At 42.8% G+C, this 26377-nt stretch overlaps 1 protein-coding gene across 3 annotated transcripts in view; it reads left to right on the top strand.

The window, feature by feature from the left end:
* Positions 1–26377, top strand: part of UNC5C (unc-5 netrin receptor C) — a 271714-nt gene that overhangs the window by 202307 nt on the left and 43030 nt on the right. For all 3 annotated transcript variants that reach the window (XM_042807594.1, XM_042807593.1, XM_042807595.1), the window contains exons 5-7: positions 11916–12096; positions 14230–14397; positions 15711–15875. In XM_042807594.1, coding sequence (XP_042663528.1) covers positions 11916–12096; positions 14230–14397; positions 15711–15875 — 514 coding nt within the window. The remainder of the gene's footprint in view (positions 1–11915; positions 12097–14229; positions 14398–15710; positions 15876–26377) is intronic.

Raw genomic sequence — 26377 nt, 5'->3', positions numbered from 1 at the left:
TGGGAAACTCACTGAGCATTCACTCAATCCCACTGTCCATGTCACTGACAAAGTTGTTAAACAGAGCCGGTCCCAACACCAACCCCTGAGGAACGCCACTCATCACTGCTCTCCACTTAGACATTGAGCCTTTGACCACAACTCTTTCAGTGTGACCACCCAGCCAATTCCTTATCCACTGAGTGGTCCATCCATCAAACCCATGTCTCTCCAATTTAGAGACAAGAATGTCATGTGAGACAGTGTCAAATGCTTTGCACAGATCCAGGTATAAAATCAGTTATATCTGGCATCCAAAGAATATGTAGTTGGTGGAGCGTATTAAAATCAACCTACTATCTTTCCTTTTCCATTTAAATTAAAAAACATTTCACTTATTCTGAGAGGCAGCTTTCAAGCATAGTATAAAGACATTTTCATTTTTAGTTTGCCAGATTCTATTTCCCTCGCATGTTTGTGCATGTGCTTGTGTGTACACCAGCTGGCCAGCTCGGCACAAGAGGATGGTTCAGTACGGCCTCCCATGAGAAGCAGCATGAGGTGGGGGCAAATAGGGGATGTGTCTGCCTACTAATGCATCTTCAGGGGCTCTTCTGGTTTTCTTACTGGCATTTAAGTAAACCCAGAATGGGTAGCCTGCCCTCCACGTGGCAGGACTGAGCGTGCCTGTCAGCAACATCTGTGCCCACTGACAGCAGTGGGTGTCCCCATGAACAGGAGCTTCCCTAAGTGCAGTGGTGGCTCCAACTTCAGACTCATTGCTCATGGGAGGGGAGGTCACAGAGGGGAGGGGAGGGGTCACCTGGGTCACAGAGGGGCTCTGAAATCCTAAATCCACTGTGATTGTTAAGAGAAAAATTGATGGTTAAAGATGGTAATTCCTCTGTGTGAATTCTCCTTGGTTTTGCTCTGCCACGCACAGAAGAAACTGTTGCCAGTTTGCATTAGGATAAGTTAGACTGTCATGGCAAAGTAGCAAAGGGGCTGTCACTCAGCGCTGATGACTGATTTCTCAGGAGATGAATCTTAAAGTGTTACTTCCCCATCTAACCCAAGTTTAGATTTAAACAGGATTGCAGAAACGTCCACAAACATCAAAAGGAATAATTAGTGTAAAAGATTTTTCCCGTTTGCTTTTTCCATAGGCTGTTTTCTTTCCCTGTTAAGATCCCCAAAACTGTAAAGATTGTCTAGGTCTGCCGAGCCAGCTTGCTGAGAACTGTAATATTAATCAGTTGGCTTTCTTCAGGAACTTAGCAGCAATTTTTTGTTTTCCTTTCTGATGCTTCTTTGCATCAAATGAAATTGCTGTTGTGCTACGGCAGGAATGTTTGCAATGAGATATGTTGTTCAGGCCATGCAGGGTAGTACTGGAGAGCTTCATTACCTTTGCTAGAAACAGAGATTGATGATGACGGGTAGTTTGTTTGAATGCAGTGTTACAAGCACCTCTGAAATTTTAGCAGCCAGTCCGGTTATTCCCTTGGAAAGGTCTGTAATGCCCAGTCGGGTAGCTGGGACCCAAACAGCATGCTGTAACATGATGCGTGGAAGTGATCTCTGAAAAGATCCTCTGTGAGCTGGTCTCATAATAATTACACTTTTTCCTGCCTTCTAGTATGCTAGCTCACTCTGTCAATAGCTGAGATTCATGACTGTACATGAACTGGCTCTGAATCTTACTTGTACCGTGGTCAGGGCAGACACCAATTAACACTTGGCAGGCTCAGAAATCGTATACTCCCCATCTGGCATTCAAAAGAACCATTGTCAATGTTGTTTTTTTTTTCCTCTCCTGACTTTTGAAGTCAGAAGGAGATCAAACACCCAGATTGGACAGCCGCCTAATACAGCCTCTTTGTAGATTCTTTCCAACACTATTAAAAGAACAAAGACCTGAACACTAATGAATATGAATACTTAATGTGACACGTTATTACAGCCACTTGCTGAAGCTGGTAAGATAAATTTTAAAAAAATGGAAAGATGAAAGGTAACTTGGTGGGTTGAAGGATTACATGATTATTTTAATTTAGAGATGAATGAGTTCTTTGTTTAAGACTTCGTTTATTTGTTTGGAGAAGTTTCTGATATGATGGTGCAGGTAAGAAAGGACTTGGGAGAAGGAAGGCAGCAGACTGAGCCTATTTTCCACCTTGTTGAAAGACTGCTTTGATTCCAGGTAGAGTAGGGTAATGCATATGCTGCAGCTGTGAGCAGCATTTTCAAATCCTTTGGTGAGCATGTACCTCAGATTCTTCCCACTCTGGGCATTGTGTTTTGTTTCGGGTTTTTTTTCCACTTACTGGCTTCTGAAATAGTCACTGGATTTAACACCAAAACAGAGGAAGAAAAGCATACGCTGTGAAACTGTATGAAATACCCATTTAGTGTAATGTAATGCTGGAGTCCAGAGTCCCAGCATCTTCCCCTTGCTTTTTATCTTAGATTTTATTCTCTCCTTTCTTTTTTTTTTTTTTTTCTTTTTTTTCTTTTTTTTCTTTTTTTTTCTTTTTCCTGGTATTTCAAAGTGGTGGGACCAGCCACTCTCAGGGATACATTCTCTACTCTTTTCAGTAGCTGGGGAATTTAGTCTTATAATTCCTAGCATATTTAATTGCAATTAACTGTGTCAAGCTCTCATGGATCAATGCTAGAGCAGGTTTTACTATTACTGAAAAGCTGAACCACATAGCAGCATACAGCTGCTCCAAAGGGCAAGAAAGACAAAGACAGAGATAGGCAGGCAAAGCTTTTAAGGCAGCATTTACCAGTTCCTCGGATCCACTAAGACATGCGGGGTGTTAGAGTAGGCTCACATCACAGCCACTTTAAAAAAAAAAAAAAAAAAAGCCCAAGATCCAAACAGAAGGTGTGTTAAAATACATCAGCCTCATGGCCTGAGGTCGCATCAAAGTATGTCTTGCTTGTTCACTTGTGACAAATCAAGGAACCGAGGGCTTGCTTGGTCTCTGGGAAAACCAGATCAGCTTCTCTGTGGCCATATACCCCCTGCCCAGCAGCCCTGACCAGTGTCAGTGCCCGGTGCACCATGGCATGCCTCTCCACTCCCACTTTTATAGCCAATATCAAGCTGAAGCTAACCACAGGTTCTGTTACACCCAGGTAAATGTTTTGTCCTTTCCAATGCGTGGCCCAGGCAAGCAGCAGAAGGACCAGCACAGGCGCTGTTACACTGAGGTTTCCACACATAGGGGTGAAGGGACAAACTCACATATTCCCGCTGTGGGGAAAAAAAAAAATAAAAAATAAAAGGAATGGACATAAAAACAAACAAGTTCCTGCCCTAGCTCCATGCTTCCCTGCCTTCTGCTTTTCCTCAACAGGGAGGAATAGGATAAGGTGGTGAGATAAGCAGTCTGACCCACCAGACTCAGCAGGAGCTGCTGGTGCTCAGCAGAAATCAGGCAGTTGCAGCTCCTCGGTGTCAGTAGAAACAGCCATTTCAATTCCACTCTCTTCCAAGTGTGCATTTTTTCCAACCTAACCTGAGAAGGCAGGAAGGATCCTCTTCCGCAACGCTCCAGCAGTAATGACAGTTATTAGCAATTAACCCCTTAGCTCATTTAATTTGTTCTTTGAAAGATGCCAGCATCATATTGCACATGATAAAATATAGTTAGAGACACCGAGTCACATCAAATTAGCTCATTGTGATAGGTTATAGATGAAAACATCAATGAGATGTAAGATTGGTTAATATGCCATAAGCTGCCAGACAAACTTTTACATTGAAATGTATGATTTGCGGTGCCTTTAACAGGGGGATAATTGCTTCTTTAATTATAACTGAGATGTTTCACAAAGTAGCTTAATTGCAGAACAAGGTGTAACGTACAATTTGGTGACCCAGTTGGGTTTAAAAGTGGATGTGATATTTATCCACATTCATGGCTTTAATTAGGAGCTAGAGCAAGGGGAAAACCATCCCTGAGTCAAGAGGCAGAAGAGGGTGTTTTACCAGGTCAAGATGACTGTGACAGGCTATTCAGCCACTCTTGCATGGGCAAAAGCTGGTGGGAGCTGGGGACTTCTCCAAATAGGCATCATCAGGTGGCTGCTCCATCTAATTGACTATTAATATGACTGCTGTTTGCTTTGTTTCTTGAGAGCCACTTAGGTTTTGCAGGAGTTATCCCTTAATTGGGAGTTCATGTGTATGCATTTCCATGCAGGTGTGTGTCGTCCAGGCAGTTGTTTTATATTCCCTGCAGGAAAGTGAGCTGTAAGAAAGGTGAGTAGAGGAGTGTGTGACCACAAATACTAGTAAGCTGGGAAGCGACACTGTCCTTTGCAGTGCCTTGCAACATACAGCAGAACTGCCGCACAGCCCAGCATGAATGGGAACTGCTCATTGATTTTGCCCTGGAGAGCCATTGCGTCAGGTCTGGCAGTGCAGGCCTGTCCTCCAAAAGTACAGGATAAAGCTCCCCAGAATTGCCAGTGCCTGGTCCCATATACTCCTGTTCCTTTTTACATACTTTTTACACTGCAATCTAGTCGTGGGTGGTCAGGGCACTCTTGGGAAGCGTGACAGGTAGGTTACAAATCCTTGCTTGAATAGGCTTGCATTTGGGTCTTGTGCTTTCCTGGGAAATACGTTGACTACTAGCTTGTTAGGTGGCCTTATTTTTACATTTCCTACCAGTTCATTTCCACAGTGCAGAAACATGTGCTGAGATGTGCAGGTTCTTCTTGCAGGACCAAGTTTTCTGAGACCTGGATTTTCTATGGGATCTACCCCTATATTTTTCCTTTCTAGTGCAGTTCCATTTCTGCCGATGTAAGGAGCGCTTAGTGCTCCTAGGTGAATCAATTGCTGTGTGATTGGATCTGACAACAATCAAGGACGATCTGTAGGAATGGAGAACAGTCAGGTTTCTAGTTCCTCTATAAAACATTACAGTGGGAGGTTTTCTGTAAGAACATTGACATGAACTCTGCCAGCTTATCCTCCCTACAGCTTACATGTTGCAGTGAAGATGGCTCTGAGATGCTGGTTTAGCTAACACAAACTACCTCTCCTCTTCAGGAAAGAGCAGCGTTTTACCTTATGTGTATTTTTTGGAAGATACGCAGTGTGGGACACAGCTCTTAGATGCATTTTTTGATGAGGTAGATGAGCATACCTCCCAGGTTTCCCCCTAGAGAAAATGGCTCCTCATCTTGGTGATGCTAGTTCTGTACACTTACAAGATTAGTCCATCAGGTCCTACTATGACACTGACCAATTCTTGCACCCTATAGTCAACAGGATTCTTAGTGCCTGAAGTGCAGAGGCCCCTGTTCTTACCAGCACCCTCAGTCACCCAGTGATAGTGTTTGTCTTGGTCAATTCCTCTGACAGTAACTTCTTCAGATGCAGTGCTCACCTTAGGCATGAAGAATTAGGATGCTCTTGTGTTTTAATGGAGGCATTTTCAAAATGCAGTCTGCAGCGCATATGTCAGCTGTCATTCAAGAGATTTTTGATCTGGTTTTGCTGAATTTTGCTCAGGAATTTTCATGTACTTCTAGAGCTGATGCTTTTCTTTCACTAAAAAGTGTAACCTGGACAGAAGCCTTTATGCTTTTTAAAACTGGTAGGAGGAGTTATCTGTATGACAACAGGCACTATGCAACTTTCAGGGAGAATGAGAAAGGGGCCGTCCTCAGGGACTGTAGCCACCCCCCAACATCGTGTTCCCTTATTGAATTAAATGATCCTGAAAAGCACAGAGCTCTGTGCTGTGAAGAATGAGATCCATCTATCCATCCAATCAAAGAACCACAGACATCACACTGATAACTTATTTGAAGTTGTTTCCAAACAGACCCCTCCCAGTTGCTTCAGGGACTGGGGAGTCCACATGCCCACGTGGTGCCAAAAGTGCCAACCAACCCACATGAGCTGTGGGACCTCCAGCTCAAGACCCTCTTTCAGGTGGGAAAGGAAGCCCAGCAACTCCTGGTAGCCACATGGCAGCCACCGTGGTTTTTCGTCAATAATGTCATGATCTGCATTTGAATTTGTGAAATAATGTTCTCCATCTCTGGAACATCTCTCCAATGTTCTGTGAAATAAAGTTCTCCATCTACTGCTACCAGTCCACCTTGACCTTTGAAGTTTCTCCTGTGAGGCTTCACTTTCCTGTTGTACATAAAGCAAAGCTGTAATAGGGCCGGAGACATCCAGCAGCTGTATGTACACACTTGTGTAGATTTTAGTATTCAAGCAGAAGGATGGATACATCTGCAATTAAGGAAGTGTTTCCACAGCAGGAACGCAAATTCCTGTTATTAGCAGCAGAAGCACAGTAGCGACAACTGAACAAAATGTCATAGTGGTTTGCATTTGCTGTCTTACTCTAAATATGTGTTTTGAAGTCTCTCATAGCTGTAATTTCTACCTCTTTGGAGACCACACTTTTTTTTTAACCTTAAATGGGTACAAAATCTATTTCCAGCAAGTAGTACATGGAGGACAGCATCCTCTTCATCAGGCAGTTGCTGGGATGAAAGTGTACATTTGAAACCAAATCTGAAAATCAAATAACATTCTTCAAAGGGGCACTCAAGTCTCAAGGTACCTGAAATAGCTGCTGGCTCAATAGCCCATATGAAAACTGCTAAAGTTTTCTTGGTCTCACTTGGGTATCTTGTACTGTGTCCAAATCAGTAGTTAGCTTCGCAAATGTTTTATTCTTATTGGTATGTTTTATTCTTACTGGTATTTTATTCATACTGGCATGGGTTGCGTGTCTGTTGTTACAGTTCAGGGGGAGCGGGGGAGCTGTGGTTTCCCTGTGGCTGTTGGAGGTGATGTGAGCTCGGCAGGGGCTGCGGCAAGGCGAGCAGCGCTGCCGGGACCGGTCGGCACGGCTGCGGAACGCCAGCGCTGCTGGGGGGCCAGAGGGAAGGAGATCCCGCCACATCGGCCAGGCACAGGGAAGGCAGGGGTGCAATGTTCTCACCTCTCAGAATCCTAAATCACCTTTTATCGAAGCAAATATCTCCCTCTGCTTCTGGCCATTTGCATCGTGTTTCTTCTGGAGAATTGCACCGGAGGGCTTTGCCTGTGTCTAGAGGGTAGAGGACTTGCTGTTTTCGGCAGGTGCTCCCCGCTCTGAAGATGACTCTAGGGCAGGTTGGTGCAGAGGAGGCAATGAGAGACCAGGATCCAGGACTCTCATCCTGCTGACTTTCCACTTGAGGTTCTGAGAGGTGTAAGGAAAAACTCATACGATCGTGAGGGAAGTATCTAGATGAGCTTGTATCCCTTTTCTGTTCTTGAATTTCTTTTGGAACAGATGTGCTTCTGCTCTACCAGTTTCTAAAACAGTCATGCACACGCAAGAGTGCCAAGAGATTTAAGTGTCTAGTAATGCTGGTAACTTGGTATGGCTAAATTTGTGTCAGCAATTAGCTTCCGTAATAGGTTTTCCTGCGTATGTAATCGCTTGTGTGATTTATGTTCCCTGTGTTCATTTAGTCTGCACAGAATCCTGGCCGGGCTTTGCAAGTCTTAGTTCCTGCGTGTGCTGACTTATTTCAGGCTGCTGCTGGAAACATCCTGCAGCAGCAGCAGCAGCAGCAGCAGCAGCACAGGTCTGGCCGCAGTTCGAGGGATAGCCAGGGTGGTGATGGTGGGTTTTCTGCTCTTGCTGATGGTCTCGCTTTTCATGTTGGGTGGCATGTGGCAGGTTCCCTCTGTTAATTAGAACAAATGTGCCAATTATGTTAATGTATCTCCCGATACCAATCAGCGAATAATTAGAGACAACACATCTGTCTCTCACTGGGGAGAGGGATGACAGAAGAGACGCTACAAGGTATGTTGCTCTAAATTACAGCCGCCTCGGATCGTGTGCTTCCTCAGACGGTCGCGGGGACGGCGCAGTCTCGTGGCAGCCTTGCTGGACGTGTAGATCAGATCCAGCACGGCTGGCGGGAGCCCTGTGCCTCCCTGCTCTGCAAATTGCATCCAGAGCACTAAGGAGCCCTGACCAAAAGGTAGCTGACTTCGGGTGTGCTCCAGCTTCCCCAGTTGCTGCGAGTCAGGATTTCATTCACTGTGCTCGCACCTTTATGGAGGGGCCTTCTCTTGCTACTCAGTTTGCAAACATAACAAAAATACCTTCTTGAGTAGAAAACTTAAAAAAAAAAAAAAAAAAAAAGAAATGGGGCTTTCTTGCCTGCTTCCTTCCAGGGGGCTGGAATGTAAGAAGAAACAGTTGCACACTGTTGTAATTCTCCATAGCTGTCATCTGCACAAGGCAACACTTACCCCATCCTTCATGGCAGTATTGTTGCCAATTAAATGATTTCTGTTATGATAAGGAAAAACTGGTGCACAGGCTTTTCCTACATATATGCATAACTATCTGTACAGTTATTAAAAACAGTTGGAGGGATGTGCCTGGTTTAATTGAACAAATAGAGCTAGGTACCTGTTCAAGAACTGTAGTATCTATAGCCAGTAAATACACATTCTCAATATTTAGGCAAAAGCAAACATTTACTCCAGAAACATCTTCTCCAGCGAGTTGAAAAATGGAGCCATGAAGGTGTGATTTGGTATGACCCTGAATACAGGCATCTTGCACGCCTTGAAACACCCATGGGTATCCTGCTGCCCCTCTGTCCGCTCGCCCAGAGGGGTGCAGGTGTCTGTCACATAAATGTCCGGTGCTTCATCTGCCAGCATCTTATGCAAGCACGGTGGTTTCCCCAGGGCACCAGTCACTGTTATTCAGGCAGCAGAATTAAATTCATGATAAGACTGGATTAACAGCCTACTTCAGTGAGGGGGCTGCACCTTGGGGAACGACGTGGCATCAAAAGAGATTGTTGCTTTTAACTTCTGTAATAACAGTTTGCACACTTGTCATTCATAAATCACACTGTCTTGTTCTGCTTTGTTCTCTTCTCTTTTGTATTTGACACCCGATCTCTTCCTACTTACATGACAGAACAACCCTGATCCCACCCATTCTGGTTACCTCAGAAAAATAAATATGAGGTTTGAAGGTGCTGAGCACTGTAGTTACCTGCACCGGAAAAAAATGAGGATGTTCGTAATTGAAAATAAGTACCAATAAAAGTCTCATTTACATGTTGTTGTGTTTAATTAGTTACCATTTCTACAAGGACTGAAGGAGAAAACACAACCACTGGAGGGGTGTGTTCTCTTTTTTGTGTTGCTCTACTGATGGCTAAAAATTGCATGAAAGGAGACTCCTGACTCTTGTTAAATCATCCATCACTTCCTCCCTTCAGATTTGACGACATTATAGTTTGCAACGTGAACAGACTTGTGGCATCATAAAAACCTGGATGCCGGAAGAAGACTGAATTAGATATATTTAAGAGGTATCTTGTGAAAGAGGTGGGGTTTAGACATGCACACACAATACCAACATACTGGCAAAACAGATTTTTCAGAAAGAAAAGGCGTCCTGTTGTTCTGCAAACTTAATGTTTTATTGTTAGCAAATTCAACGAAACATTAGGTGAAAAAGATCTTTTTCCCAAGAGATTTGGTGAAGAGCCAGAGGCAGTATACTGAATTATACAGAGTATCTCTTTTTTTCTGATATTGGCAACAACTGATTTCATATAATCTTCGGTGTTTTTTGCAGGGAAGACAGGGAATTTAATGCTCATAGCTTTAATTTTGTCTAATCAGCCGAGACCCAGGCTGAATATGCATGTGTGTGTTTTTGTGGAGAGAGAAAGTGTTGCAGAGTACTAGAAAGAGAACTGCGTGCTTGAGCATGGAGCCTTGCATAGTGCCAAGGGCTGCTAGAGTATATGCTTGGATGGGCATACCAAAAACATTTTGGACTGAGCCTTTCTTAGATGATGTAGACTGTAGTCCTGTCCTCAGTGATGCCCCGATGCCCTCAGTGTGCAGAGCACAGGAGAAGTATAGGTGGTTTTGAAGGTGGTACATACACAACTGTGGCAGCATGTGTAGTACCTTTTAGAGTCCTGATGCAAATCTGTGCTCCATCCCAGAAAGAAATAATGGTATTAAAACCCAAGAAGCACATTTTGTTTGTGTGAGAGACAGAGGTGAAGTGGTAGCCTACCACTGATGGAGAGGTAAGGTCCTGGATTGTTTTTCAGTCTGGGATGCATGCACACTTGACCTGCAAATGAGGAAGGGGATAAATATTGCCATGGACCGAACAGGAATCTGGTCTGTCTTGGTTATACCTGATACCTATTAGGATTCGAGAAAGGAGGAACAACAATTTTAGTCATCCTGGCAAGGAAAACCGGGTTATTGGCTAAGAATTTCTATCTTCCATGGTAAAACATGAATGTTGTAGTGACACAAACACAGCCTCCAAAGTTTTATGTCTTTTTTCTTCCTTCCCTGTTCCTCACAGACACACATATCGATTTCCACAGCCCTTTTTGCACCACTGATCTTAAGCTATACAGTATCTGTAGTTGTGAGGCTACCACATACTGCAGCAATCTGCTGGGGAAGACGAGGGTTTAAATCAAGCCTTCCTCGGGGCAGTGGCTTCACACTGGCTAAGGGGTGTGTCTTTGGGAGCAGCTCACGCCTGAAGCACATCTGCTCAAACTGGGGTAGGGGAGATGGAGCTGCTTAAAGCAGATCTAAAGATGGGGAGTGGGCGATGGGCAGCTTGAATCCAAGCCCTCATGTGCTTGTGCTGGTCTTACAGTGTTGGACTGGCTCTGTCTGAGGATGAATCAAGCCCTCTGTGTTTAACACCAGGAGAGGCCATCAGTTTTCTCCTCACCGCTCAGGGCAGTCTGTACAGCTGTCTTAATGGGCGAGCAGGTTCTCTGTTAGTTTTGGGGTATGTCGATGCTCAGGCAGTTCCTCAAATGTCTTTGAAAAAGTGGGGTTTATGAGAGCAGGTCTTGGCAGTTAGCACCTCGTGGGTCTGGGGGGGTTGATTATGTTTTTCTTCCTTTAATTAAATCCTGGGCACAAGCTGATATGATCCCGTGACACGGAGGCCTGGCTTTGATCCATCCAGGGCCCCAGTCCTGTCCTTCAGAGCACGCTTGGTTTAAATGAAAACAAGCTACTAGATTTGCAGCCAAGTCATATTAGGGTGGCTTGCAGCAGTCAGCTGGGATATAATAGGGTGTTTCTTCAGGAAAGCAATAAAGAGAGCATTGTCTAGATTAAAAATCACATATGAAAATATTTTTCTGTGTAACGAAGGAAATTATGCTTTATTAAAATAAAATATAGCTTACATAAAGGAAAGGGAAAAATAAGCACTGATGTAGTCATCGTGATTCCCTATTTCCTTGGTAACTGTCTCTGTTTTGTTTAGTCCTGATTGCAGGAAAACAAAAACATGCATGTACATGTGAGTGCATGTATACTCAAAAACACTAGCGTGTTTTTAATTTGTTATTGTGATTTATTCTGGTATAGGGCTTCATTGTGTTAGACCCAGGGCAGGTACATACAAGGTTACTGCATTATTAACTCTGCTATTTTGGGGTTTCTGATGTTGTAAGGCAATTTTCTGTTTGTAGATATGATCCTAAGGTATCACCCCTTCCTTATCCTTTGCCTCAGACTCTGAAAGCATAGATCAACTATTTTTCTCTGTACAGTAGCTGGCAGCCTTTGAAAATGCATTGATATTTTCAAAACAAAGCAAGACAGCTGTTGTGTAGATGGGTGGGAGGGAAGGGGACCTGAAGGGAAGAGTAGGCATGAAGGGTGTTCTCCTGCATTTCTGCCATGGTGTTTTATTTCAGTTGGCAGCGTGCCTCAGGTAAGTCCTTCATGATGGGCCGTGTTTCCTTGTGCTTTCTGGGATGAGCGATATAATCACAGATACTGTGCTCATTGCGGTATGACCAGGCGCTAACTCACTGCCTCCCCTCTGGCCTTTTGAAACCCCAAGGTGGAGTGGCTGAAGAATGAAGAGGTGATTGATCCCGTGGAAGACCGAAATTTTTACATCACCATCGATCACAACCTGATCATTAAGCAAGCCCGGCTCTCTGACACGGCCAATTACACTTGTGTTGCCAAAAACATTGTGGCCAAAAGGAAAAGCACCACAGCGACTGTGATTGTCTATGGTAAGTGATGCCTTGTCCTGCTGCACGTGGATGGATATGAGCTCCCAGCGAGAGGTGGGGCAGGAGGGGGATGCGGAATGCCTGTGTGCAACTCTTACTGCAGTCAGTGACCAGGCTGGGCCGCCTGTGCTGCCTGTTGGCTTGCAGCCACATGCAGCGACTGCAGTCAGGGTCCGTCACCGAAAATACTCCCAAGTACAGGTCTGATGGCTTGGCTTATTGGTGACAGGCAACTGCATTAAAGGTGGAACAGGCACCTAACACAAACAGCCAGTTGCCTCACTGAGGAGAAGGTGGTTGCTCCCCTGGCTATAACGTGCTGGCTGGCTGCAGCAAAGAGCCATTAGGACACTTCTTTCATCAGGAGCATCCGAGGCATTGCTTTCTACCAACGCATTTCACATTCTTAGTGTCAGCTTTCAGAAATGAGAGCAAAACTGGAAGGAAGTTTGTGCTTCCAGATACTGGTAAGAATGTCAGAGCACAGCAGAATCTTCTATCTTCTTATATCTCTTTAAATAAACCTATTTTTGGTGTCTGCTACCAAAACATACTCTGAGTAGATAGCAAAGTAGCCATATAGTAAGTAGCAAAGCACTTTGGGACTGCAGTTCATAGGCACACAGCCTAGCTTGAAAAGCAACACCAGGGGAATACAAAGCATGGGATAACATTATTCTGTGTCTGCATCCGCAGCCTTGATCTAATATTGAGGTTGGACATGCTTTGGCTGGGGAGGGGCCAGACGAGGTGCCCTCCTGGGGACTCTTCCAGGCTGTGTTGTGCTGCAGCTCTGCCCCACCAGTCTGAGCCTTTGCCCCTGCAAAGTTACTGCCCCGATGCATCCCAGGCGGGGGGATCATCCAGAACAAAACCTGCTCTGACAATGTGCCAGCTGACTGTCCTGGTGTTCCTTACAATCAGCCTAATTATAGGATAGACAAGTAGGAAAAAATCCCTATGATTATCCCTAATATTCATTTCATATTCAGGGTAGCAGTTAGATTTAATTGTAAGCAGTTGCTTCCCTGAAGTTACAATGAGGGCCTTTTAGTTCAGTTTTTATAGAAAACCGACTGAATTGAGTTGATTATCAGTGTTTGTGATATTGAGGGATGGACCGTGCAAGAGCACTGTGTTTTGTATCTGCAATGAATGCAGAAACATAAAGATGTAGGCATACTGCAACCCTTCCTCATACATATACAGCATTTTTTTCAACAGTGCAGTCAAGAGATGTATGTAGGGGAGCAGCCGTTTTTATGGGGTTTACTACTAGAGCTGTTTAAGGGTTGTGTCCTATCACAGACATTTGGCTTTAGGGAATCTGAGCAGTTAGTATGTTATCCATACCCTGGCTAAGACATTATTACATAGAACAGCACAGCTCCTGATTCATCCATCCATCTATCCCAGAAACTGAGGTGAGTGAAAAAAAAGGTCAGCATAAATAACTTCCCAGAGATAAATATCTTCCCAAAGGCCAATAATAAAGACGCACTTAGTGTGAGCAGCTTAAATATCTGTTATGGAAGTGCTGAGACCTACATATGCACCAGCTATGTCCGCAGAGGGGAGAGTGAAGTTGTCCTGACATCCTGAAATCACCTGCTGGAAAGAAAGGGAAAGAAAATCACCAATTTCTAATCAAAGCACGGGGGCCTCTCAGCATGCATAGATGATGGGTACATCTGAGAACGAGCTGGAGTGCAGGTTACCTCCCTTTGAAGAATGGTGCAGCTTTTGGAGCGGAGGCTTCTGGCTGGCAGAGCTGTGAGTGCCCTCTGAACCCGCAGGGATTTTGGCTACAGACACACCACCAGATGCTTAGTGCTGGGTTGGGTCAGTTTTCAGGAGAAGGCAGGTCACCCGCCAGCAGTAATAGCCATCGAAGGAAGGGTGGTTTTCATTCAGCATCAGCGTTTCTTTGACTCGTGCGGTGACTCCTGGCACGCTGTACATTCGGTACGTTGGAGATGTGGGTTTGTGTCCACTCAGTGTTGCTTCTCGTGCTCTTCCCAGGCATTGCCTGTGGCTGCTGTTGGAGGCAGCACAACACAGAGCCTGAGGCACCTTTGGGCTGACCGGGATGGCTTGCGTACACGATCATACTCTTTCTCTCTTGCTTTTCAGTGAATGGAGGCTGGTCTACCTGGACTGAGTGGTCAGTGTGTAACAGCCGATGCGGGAGAGGCTTTCAGAAGCGTACGAGGACCTGCACCAATCCTGCCCCACTCAACGGTGGTGCCTTCTGCGAGGGCCAGAGTGTTCAGAAAATAGCTTGCACCACTCTGTGTCCAGGTTCAGTATGAACAGTACATAGCTCTAGATAAATAGTTTATCTGTCATCAATCATTTCGGGAGAAGACTATTATTTACATAAGCCTCCTTCTCTTTATTAATGTATCCAACATCTCAGCAAATGAATATTAAATTATATTACATAAGTGGATAAAATAGCGAGCCCATTATATCAAGCAGCAGGGATTTCGGACCCACTTTTACACACAGCTTGCACCAGTGTCTCAGCCCTGGTAATTCAGGGGATTTGGGGAACATTCAGAGCTTCAAATTGTAAGAGATAAAGGATGAAAACTCTGGAAGAGGACTAGAATTTGAATATAGAAAGCATTTGTGATATAAATACATCTGCAATGTCTGTTCAGTCCAGCTGTCACAGCAAGTGAAGCATCTGGGGTGTGGATGTTAAATTGAGGTACATGTTTACATAATGTCAAATACAGAGACGTTTATACTGCAAAGAGATGTATATCCATACCTTTGAAAGGTATTTAAATGTAAACTTTTGAAAAATGCAAAACTGCTTCAGGACACACAAGGTAATTGGTGGCTTTTCTGTGGCAAAGCTCTGCCGTCTGTCTTGTTGTTCAGTGCTTTCTTGCCTCTGCAGTCCCACTCAAATTGGTGGCAGTAAGGTCATCTTCAGCTTGTGAAGCTTGCCCATCCAACTTCAGCTCTTACTGGTGGGTAGAACTTGAAGACCTGAAATTTCATCTCTGGTCACTATTCCAAGTGATAGACTCCTGGGTCAGACTGTGTCACTGCAACAATTTCTTAGTTTGTTCTTCACCTGTTCAATTTAGTGCTTTTGAAAATAATTTGTGTGATTTTGAGCACTAAACACACTCCTTGTTCTGCTCATGTGAAATAGATTGGTGCCTCTAGATATTTCTTTTAATAGAAAATATTTAACATTAAATATCTTCCTACTAAAGAAGATTTTCTGGCCAAGTTTATCTTTAATCTCTGTGTTAAAAAATGCCCCCCTTCACCAAAAAAAAAAAAAAAAAATCACAGATTTCCGACTTGTTGCTCAATTTCTTGTATACTTTGAGCGCAGATAAACTGATGACAAATTTATAAAAATGGGAGGAAAGAGCAGAAATGGGGCCGGGGCAGAGAGAAGGGAGAGGGAGAAAGAATGTGCATTTACATGCCAGGAATAGAACTTTAAGAAGAGCAGTCTGACGATCTATCTGCCTTGCTGGGAATGGCCAGGAGTTGCAGGTTGGCTTGTGTCGAGGCGTGCATCGCTCTCGTTTGGTCTCACGTTCATGTAGTCCCTAACAAGTTGCCTCCTTTCCTCACCTCAGTGGACGGCAAGTGGACGTCCTGGAGCAAGTGGTCCACCTGCGGCACGGAGTGCACCCACTGGCGCCGGAGGGAGTGCACGGCCCCGGCGCCGAAGAACGGGGGGAAGGACTGCGAGGGGCTGGTGCTGCAGTCCAAGAACTGCACCGACGGGCTCTGCATGCAGGGTAAGTGCCGCTGGGACACCTCCGGGGTCTGGGATGTAAGTGGCCGCAGAAAAACCTGCAACAGGTGCAGATCGGTATCAATGACCTAAAACCACAGGATCGTTTGTAGGATGGAGAAATGAGTTAATCCAATTCTCACCAGTCTGGACACCCCGCTCTTCTTCCCTGAAGATGAATGTAATGCTGTCTGAGGTTTATGAAGTTGAGCAGTGAAGAATTAGGAAGTCTTGTAACACAGCCCTCTCCCCCTTGCCCTCCCCACCAAACAGCCCTTCTCTCTAATACCGGGTCAACATCTGCCCGGGGAAGCTTGGCAGTGACTCTCACAACAATGCAAATTAAAAGTAGATGCTTTAGGGCAAAGCCAGCGTTTTCAAATGAGTAAACCTGTCAAAGCAGCTCAGCTTGTGACTTCTTTCTGACAGGAGTGGTGGGTGCATGTTTCTACATAGAACAGTTATGCCCTTTTGAATTTGGGGTGTCCTGTAGTAGAAAGAGGTACCCTGTATTTATGCAGCGCCTATGCAAACTTCATGTATAGTTATCAGCATGCTGCAGCCTCATGACGATCAGTTCTAGTGCTGAAGTCTGTCCTGCCTGTGCCTGTTCACACCATGGTCCTGCCTTTGTGACTAATACGAGCAAGAAGTAAAAAAAAAAAAGTAGGCTTTTAGTGTGATTCTGACATCTGCTGATGAACAATTAGTCTTCTCTGCACCCCATCCCTTCTCAAAAATGAGGTCTTCTCTGTTCTGATGGTGCATTGAAACTTCCTTTCACATTTCGTTAGCACAATAACCTGAGCCAAAATCCTCATACACACCTCTCTCCTGATCCTTCATCCTGTCTCTCTGCAGTACTTCTCTGTCAAGCCTCAGCTCTCTGTTACCCAAATGGTTGTGGCTGTAACTATATGGTATCTATGTGACCAGATCATAAAATGCTTTTAGTTCTCTCATGAAAAAGAAGTCAGGAATTTTTATTCTCTGAGGCAGGCTACCTTTGGCTGAAATAGTCATGATGACAGAGAAGTGACACTACTAGCTAATAAATAGGTCTACTTCTTGAATAAGTGCCATATATGTGCCTACTGTGCTGGCAGCGAACTCTGAGCTACCTTATGGCACAGCATGGCCATGTGCTCTGAAGTTTCCCAGATTTACAAAACAGGCTTTCTTAGTGTGGCTCGCACAAGCACTTTCATCTCATTAAAAACTGTTAGCCAGTGTCAGCAGCCTATAAAGCTGTAATTCCTCAAAACATTTGTTTTTATGGGGAAGGCAGAAAGGCGAAATCTAGAGCTCCTCTCTTTTTCTTTTCTGAAGATAGAAAAAAAAAAAATAAATCCAGCCACGTCTCACTGTGTAACACCTTGGTGACTTTTATAGTGGGGAAACTACCCCTAGCTCCAGCAGTGTGAATAAGTCATTATGGTAAATTAGGAAGAAAAGATACGTTTCCCCATACAGAAGAGCTCTTCACTATCAGATTATATTTAGACAGGTGTATGTCATCTTTGTGTATGTGCATGAAGAGAGCCATTTAAGCAGAAATCTTGTGGAAAAGTAGATATAATGATATGGCAGAATAAAAGCCCTGTAGGGATCTCATTTATCTGTTGATGGTATATTACATTTTATTTGTGAAAGTGGATGCTGAGTAGAAAGCAGAGGTCTTCAGCAGAAGAGAGGGTGAGGCTGTTTTGAATCCTATTCTGATTCATGTGTATGTATATAAAAAATGGTAATGAAAAATATACAGTCACATATTGACCTGCTTGGCTCCAGGGGCTGAGTTATCCTTCAGTGTTGGAATTTAATGGCAGTGTTTTAATGGTGTCTTTATACTCGTGAGGTTTCATATACCTGTAAAACTTACAGTCCTGCTCCCTGCTCCATCATTGCTGAGAAGATTGATTTGCTGTACTTTGTGGCAGTGTGCCTGCTGCTCGCTCTCTCTCTTTCTTTATTTCTCCTTCTCAGTTTATGCAAAACCAATCTGAACACTTGCATTTTTGCTGGTGTGGATCTAGATTCATAGCAAATCTGCCTGCTGAGCTAGGAAGAAACGCAGGACTCCTTTCATTACTAAAACACCAAGCCTCTTTTCACATTATTTGAGGCTGGTGGGGACTGGCCTGAACTGACATTTCTCCTAGTCTGGGGACCTGTGGATCCACGGCAGACTTTTCCAACACCTTCATGCCAGTGGGTCTGGCATGGCACAGGTGGCATGGAGGGAGCCACAGCCACCTTCCCTCTGTGGCCATAGCACTCCTGGAGACGTGTTGGCCAGCTGCCTACCCGCACCATAGCCAAATACTGCTCCTAGGTGCCCTGGTGCTTCCTCCTTAGTGTCAGTCTTTAGTGAGAGCTTGAAGGTTGACTTTAGCACCATGAGAGTAGATGAGGTCAAAGAATTAGTAGACAGACTCTCTTACCAGGAGTCACTAGGCTGCTGCTTTGACAAAAACTCACTTGTAAATATGTATCTCTATATAGCTGTACATAAAAGATATCCTGGAAAATGTTGGATTGAATGAGTCTAATTTACAAGGTCTTTCCCTTCCAGTCTATTATTCACTTCAGTAGCATCAGCTGGATAAATCAATAAGCTCTTTCATCAGACTGCCCCTGCTCCAGCAAAGAGCAGCAGTCTGTACCGCTATCGATTTCTGTGGGGATAAAAACTGTGGAGCTTTCTCCATCCCTTGTAATTACAGTATTTTACACCCAAAGCTGTAGTTTGTGCTTACCACTAACTGTGGCATTTCTTGTGCAACTCTGCTGTCACATTTATTCAGACTAATGATCTTGCTAGTACACACATACACTCCCTTATCCAGTAGTTAGTATTTTTCTGTTAACGTGAAAGGATGAACAGTCATTAAACTAGAGAGCCTGCAGAGAGACAGCAGGCTGAATTGAAGAAGAAAAGCGGCTGTAGTGAAAATTTAAGATGGTCATTAGTATTTTAAGGTTCTAAATACACAATATTGCCTAGCAGATCCCATTATAACAATTTCATAATTCCTGTAATAGCATTAATATGATGTTCTGGAACAAAATATGCTGTAGGTCTAAGAAGAATTGGCTGGTTACCACCCACACTAGTTGCATTATTACCTCCATAGTTGCATTATTTCCCATTTGAAGTATGAGTACTGTGGTAAATACTTCAGAGCAAGGAATAACACTTTTAAAGGCACACACTGCATCTCACAGGGGATCACTATAAACTGAAACACTGCAATTAGCGCTCCACCCATCCCATCTAATGACTTTGGTGGGCGTTCTGTGTGAGGACTAAGAAAGCAGAGCGCTCCACTGCTGGCACAAACTTCAGCACAAGCTGTTCCCTTCACTAGATAACTAATATTTTTAAAGCAATGTACAAGGGGAAGTGTTTTACTGGGCCCAGTCTGGAATGACTCTGAGATCATGTGTGTGGTACCAAACAGATGCTAAAAAGTCCCTGGCAGGCCAAATTCTGCTTTGCGTTATGTGTAAAATGCTGCTGGTGATCAGGAAGAGGTGGACAACCTAGGAAGAAAGTTAGGTGTGTTAGATGGTTATGTTGAAGGCTCATTACATCAGTTGTGACGTGCAGCTGTCATGCTCAGAGCATGTCACCAGTGTCCTTTCTGTTGAGGATCTGAAGTGACAGTGTTCAGGTCTGTATTGTTCCTGTCCTGAATAGATAAGTACAGGAAGTCTGTAGGCGTGAGGTTGGTGCCTGCGCGTGCTGGTAGAGCTGTGGGTCTTTTCTGAAATGATGCCTGTGATGTGCAGTGTTGTCACTAGCACTGTCAGAGACAACCAGTGCCCATTCCTCAGCTCACTCTCGACTTACTACTGTGGCTTTTCACAAAAGGCTGGCTAAGTTGTGTTTGCAGTTTTTTCCAAAACACAGGGCTAGCTATTTTACAGCAGCAAGGTAATACTGAAGCACATGTTGTTGCTTAAGGACTATGGATTATATAGTTACATAAATAGTACTGATGCTCTGTGTAGTACAAACTGTTTGCTTTATACAGTCTCAAAATACAGAATACAGATCCACTACTGAATAGGGCCAAAAGGAAATTTCCACTTGGGAATCATTGCTAAGCATCATCAGATGCAGTGTGGACTTTTACTTTGTTGCTTTGGATTTAAATAAATGAGCATGGAAAGACTGAGACATGCTACTCTCACTTAAAGAACGGAAGAAAAGATTCAAAACATCTTTGCCTCTTGTTACAGACAACACTCTGGACTAACTCTCAGGTCACTTTGGTTCTCTCCTTGCATGTAGCTTAACTATGTGGAAATTCAAATAGCAGATGCACCACTTGAGAAAAAAGCACCTATACCATGGTGAAGGTGATATAATTATCAGAGTAGCAATTCTGTTCCGTGTTAAAAAAGGCTGCCTTCTAGTCGAGAGTGAATTGATGTGGAATGATGACAGCAAATCTATATTTGATAAGTGCTTTGAAATCCTTGTCTGAAAGGCATTATGAAGTTCACAAGATTCCCTCTTACAATGATGGTGCCTAAGCAAGTAAAAAAGATGCAGTTTGTCATGCTTGTCCACGAAATGGTTAACTGCTGCCCTTTTCCACTCTGGTGCCTGTTTATACACAGATCTCCAGTAGAAAGCAAGGTTAAGCTGATACTAACATCTCTTTCTTCCCAAAACATATATATTCTGCACATGCCCTGCTTGTTTAATGTAACATGCCAGAACCTCTGATGGAATAAGCATTCGTTTCCCTTTTTTGGCTTGTTTTGAAAGCGGGCATTGAGGGAAGAATTACAGGACAGAGCAGTTTGATGAGGACCTCTGGTCCTCCAGACCAGATTAGTGTGCGAAGAGCAGGGGAGTGTTTTCCAGGCTCCAGGAGGTAAGCAAAGCTCTCTCAGGGGAGACTGCAACAGAAGCCCATGTGTGCAGAGGAATGAAATAAAACCTTTTATTAAGAGCATGTGGGTCAAGAGAGAACTTCTAATATGTTTGGTCTGTCAGCATAATGATACAGCCACCTGGCCTGATTCACTGTGCCCTCACAGGGGGGGTTTCATTCATTTGAAGAACACATCTCATCTGTTACTAGAGGAAGTTTTCTGTAGTACTGTTATTTGATATGAGATGTGTTACTCTGTCTTCAACCCAGCTACTACGTAATGGTGTAGCAACCAAGGCAGTTTATGCACACATCTCAGAGTTAGGACTCATCTTTATTTTTGTTGTAGTGACATGAGAAATCCCCAGCTGAGAAGCATCCATGCTCTGGTGGGCCCTCTGCAACAGAGGCTCTTGCCTAGAAAACCTACAGCTCGAAGCAGATAAAAGCATTTACAGAAATTAGAAGTGTAGAGCCACAAACAGAACCCAGGGCACTGAAATCACTGTGTCTTACCCCAGTCAGCTCAGAAAGCGCCACCTCCACATTCATTTTAACGAAAGGCAAGTGTTTTAAGATCTCTAAGCTGTTTTCAAAAATCTCAACTAACTGAAAAATATTTTAGCCATGCAGAGAGGAAAAAAACCACAACCTTGTCCATCTATAATTTTCATTCCTCTTAATTCTCTTGGATTTTTCTTTTATTCTTCCTTTATTCCTCTGTGTATTAAAAAATCAAAAAAGCTTCTCAGACAGATGGAAGAAAAATGCAAAGTTTATAGAAAAGTCTAACTGATACATTAACTTCATTGTAGAAAAAAAAAAAAAAAAACAGTGACAACAATGAGCGTTTATATTTTGCTTACCATGTACAAAGGTGGGTATATTTCATGATTTTTGCTTTACCTGGCAGGGTGTCAGGCAGAGCAAGGTTACATGAGCAGCCCGAGGCTCATTAGGGAGTCAGTGACAGGATCAGGAGTAAAACTCAGTGCTCTCAATTTCTAAATCTGTATTCTACATAAAGGACTTACAAAAACATTGGCAGCATCCTTCAGTGAAAACTCATGTTGGGGAAGGAAGGTGCTGTAGTTTGGGAAACAAACATTGAGCTGATCAGCTGATTGTGGGATTTTTGAGGTTAAAAGCCAGGAATACAAGTTAACTTACTTGTGAGTTTACAGACCTGCCAAAGATTTTGATACCTGTCGCTGAGCATCTGTGTGGATAATTCATGCTTTCCATGAGCCTTTTTTTTTTTTTTCCAGCATTCCTAACAGTTTTGATCTCCTCTTCTAGATCCTATTCCAGCTGTCCCTTCCTTTATCTAGCTTTGCCATGTGTCCTCTCTTCAATGCTGCCCCATGTCCTTATTTCAGCCCTCCTTGTAACCTGTTTGCTCTTGTCCCACTACAACTGCAAAACGAAGCAAACCCCATGAAGTCTATTTAACATTCAGTCATTGCAAATGTGGAATTTGCAAATACACAGTCTAGCAAATTGCAGTGCTAGACATGTGTTTACTTTTGCTGTCAAACATGCATAACAAACCCAATCTTAAGGTTCTGTGCTTCTAAGATACTAAAGACTGACATAAAATTTAACCAGAAGGTCAAAGTCCTTAACTGTAAAAGATTGCATAATGTCAAAATTGCCAGTCTAATCCACATCAAATTTTAGCAACAAGTTATCCTACTGTTCTATCTTCCCCAACCCTCATATAGATGACATGCATGTTTAAACTCAGGCAAGACCTTTCTAATAATGTTAACAAAATGTCAGGAATCTAATTTAAAATGAAAAACATAGTTGCAATCTTAATTATAGAATATCATAAACTCCTGTTCAAGGACAGGACAAGAGATACTCCCCATTTAACCTACCCGCTCAGGAAAGATCTGAGATAATACCCAAGTAAATAATCAGTCACAAAACCTCAGGCTCCCTGTTTATTAGCCCACCCTGAAGATGCCAATAATTAGTCCTTTAGATGGAAAATAAATTGCTGTGCATTATCTCTGGGATGCCTGATACCATATCTGACCTTCAGCATCATTACTGAAGACATGAAGGTCTTTCTTTATAATAGCAAATATAGGAAGAAGCTGGGCAGATTCTCTCTGAGATTTTTTTGCAGCTCCAGGGACTTTGTTTGTTGTGTTTGGGTGTTTTGTTTTGTTTTGTTTGTTTGGGTTTTTTTTAATTTTTAACCACCACAAATAAGGTATAAGATACCACATCTTCTTGTTTATGTGCTAGAGTTCCTGGGAAAGGGGAGAGAAACAATTAGCAGCAATTACAACTGAAAGATTATTGTTAATATTTCTCTCGTGGTAAATTTGCATTAGCAACCTGTTAAGTGGACATGAAGCCTTAGCACTAAACAGGCAGAATATGGAGTTTACTCTAAGATTGCTCTTGTGCCATTAACTCTGCCCCCTTGTAGAAAAGGAAATACTGGAAGCTCGTGCAGTCATAGTCTCTGGGCAGTGGGAACTGCACGGAGCAATTTCAAACTCCTGAATGTCAAATTAAGTCTCCTAAATTCCTTCTCCTAACATGAGACTATGTGACTGCTTGTCCAACATAGGGACTAGATGAAAATCTATAGCATTGAAATACATCTGAATTAACATTTTGAAAGCCCTTGAAAGTCTTTTTTGAAAGTATGTTTTTGAAAGCTTTGAGCCTTTGCACACTGTATTGATCATCTAGAATTTTCTTTAAAAGTAATGAAGACACTCAGCAAGCTGGTTATAGCTGTAGAATTGCTGAGAGCTGATGGTGAACTAGGTAAGGCAAAAGGAGGCATAAAATGGAAATAGGACTAGTAATGTGAAGTCAGTGCTATAGGCACAGCACTGCAAACATTGCAGGGACATGTGCCTTTTTTCTTCTTTGTCTCAAAAATGTACCTTTATAATGGAATTCTGAATTTAGAATTGTCTCTTCCCAGGAGAGCAGAGTTTTACAAACCCTGAAATTGGACTGACATCGAATTGAGAATGGCATTTTACAGGAAAAGAGAGAGAATTTATAGAACCTGGAATTTGGAAACAGCAATATATACTTTTTTTTTTTTTTTAAAAAACTGTTGAAATCCATTGAACTCAAAAATCAATAAAAACAAATCAAATTAAAAAAAAAATAGGCGTCTTAACCCAATTTTATTCAAATTTTTTCAGGATAATTTTTAAGACTGAGACTGATTATAGAAAATTTCAGCAAAACCCAAAGATTTTAAATAGAATTCTGATCCACTGGAGCTGGGGAAAAGAGCAAGATAACTGAATTAATGCTGAAAGAAGACCTTATCATGGGAAATAATAACAGAAGCAGTTGGGTGCATGTTGTTTGGGACTGGTATGGAAAAAATTACCACCTTGCTTTCTTTGAGTTATTGAATACTGGAACTCATCTGACACGTATGTATCACAGAGAAAGAAAGGGTTGTTTCAGTAAACTCTCGTGTCACAATGTATGCACTACATACCTACTTTAAATCATCTAAAAACTGTTCCCTTCAAATTTTAGGCATTTACATGTGAGAATTAGTCTCTGTTCTTCTGGACATTATAGCTCCATGGTTCAGAGCCTGTTGCCAGCAAGAGTCTATTCCTACTCCAGTGTCAGTACAATGGATAGACATCAAAGTAGAGAAAGGCAGGCAGCAGCTGAATGTGTGCCTTCCTTCCTTATAGGCAGTTTGAGGGCATTGACTTTGGAGCCAAAAGGGGGAAAAGTGCTGTTACAATATATTGTGCCCAACCTGTTGAGTTCATTGCAACAGGATGTTACTGAGACGTGTCACGTAGATAGGCTTTCAAAAGGGCCACATAATTACATGACCTCAGCTCCTTTTGAAACTGCTACATAGAGGGTAAAGAGCATTTATAGATTAGAAGCAAGTGGTGCCAGATTAAAATATGATGCATTAAAGAAACAAGCGGTTATGTGCTTTATGCAATCTTCACTTTATTAAATGAAAGTGCCTGTCTCCAACTCTCACTGACCTTGATACAGCCTCAAAATAGTATCATTAACTGTGAACTCAGCGGCTAATAGTAAAGAACAATTTCTTTGCGGGATAATTGTAAATATTTTTGTAAATATGGTCCAAACTGTATAAGCCCTGGTAAATAAGTGCCCAGAAAGTTCACCTTCATCTACTCCACCATCTTACTTAGTTACTTGCTGGGAAGAGGGAAAGTAACTGGGGAAAATACAAATGGAAAACTGGGAAATTTTCTGGAAATTTTATTTCTTTCTTATGTGAATATTTTATTTTCTCCAAGCAACAAAATAAATTATTTTCATAATCTGATCAATTGACTCTAAAATTGATATCCGTTAATACAAATTCAGCATGACTAGAAAGCTAGCAAAATCTATTAAGGAACAAAAAAGGGAGCCAGTCACAAAATTCCCTCTACATGAAGCTGTGACCTAGTGTTTTATACCACAGGGATAAAAGTTGTCTTTAAAATATGCCAGTTCACAGGCCAAAGCAGTATGTTCTCAGGACTTTCTAGGTAAAATCAAACACAGGTTTTCAGGGTGCCCATGGTCATGATACTGAGTTCCCAGTCTGAACACCATGTGTGTGCATACAGGCCCATGAATATGCTGAGGGGCAGATTCTTCCCCAGTGGAAAAATGAGAGCTTAGAAAAGTTGTTTTGGTGACTATTTGGTAACACTCTGTTTCAATTTCAGTCTCAAGGGAGTCAGTGCCATAATCTCTGCACAATTATCTTTCATATGTCTGAGATTCTCCATTCCCAAATGCTTCATTTTTTCCCCCAGCTTGGCAGAAGGTTTATCTATTTCTCCCAAGGAAAATTGCAGCAGATGAATTCATGCTGTAAAAAGGGTCAGCCTGTCTATTTGTCAAAGCTAACCCCCTAAGGCAGATGGTCCCACACATGAAGATACGCTGAAGGCCATTCAGCCACAGAGACCCACTGTTGTCTCTCCTGTGGCCTCTGGCACAAATGTGTTTCCAGAAGGTCAGAGCAAGACATGTGGGACCAGAATGCTCAGGCTAGACTTCCAGTGTTTGGGGATCATCTGCCTTCACAAACTGTACCAAATTAATTAAATGAGCTTCAAAATCTACTTAATTAAATGGTCACAAGTTCCCACATCAGTGCAAGTGCGACTGATGCTGAAATTGATAAAAAGCTTGCTGAAGCCTTTCCTGTATACCAATATTGGATTGGTTTATCTTTCCAGTACAACCTGATGTGTTCAGCCTTCTCCACTTTTCCCAGTGTGTTACATCATTATTAAGGTACTTAAATTGCTCTTCACATGCTTTATAGAAAGAGAATAGGCAATGCCTACGTAATGCACCTTTATAATGATACATTTGCATTTGTACAAAGGATTTGTGTCAGTGTAATTACTTTAGTTAAAAAAAGCCCACCTTTAACACTTAATGGAAGCACTTCCACAGGAACAAAAAATGTATTTACAAGCCTAAAATGGAATATAAAGTAGAATACATGGAGAAACATCAACTTAACTAAAGGCTTTTTAATGAATGCATTTACCATGCAATTACAGTGATGCAATTTCTGTGCGTTAACCCAAGCCTCCCACTGATTCTCCAG

This window comes from Tyto alba, unplaced genomic scaffold (assembly GCF_018691265.1).
Source record: "Tyto alba isolate M040663 unplaced genomic scaffold, T.alba_DEE_v4.0 Super-Scaffold_6, whole genome shotgun sequence".
NCBI lineage: Eukaryota > Metazoa > Chordata > Aves > Strigiformes > Tytonidae > Tyto > Tyto alba.
This window is presented reverse-complemented; position numbering and strand designations above follow the sequence as displayed.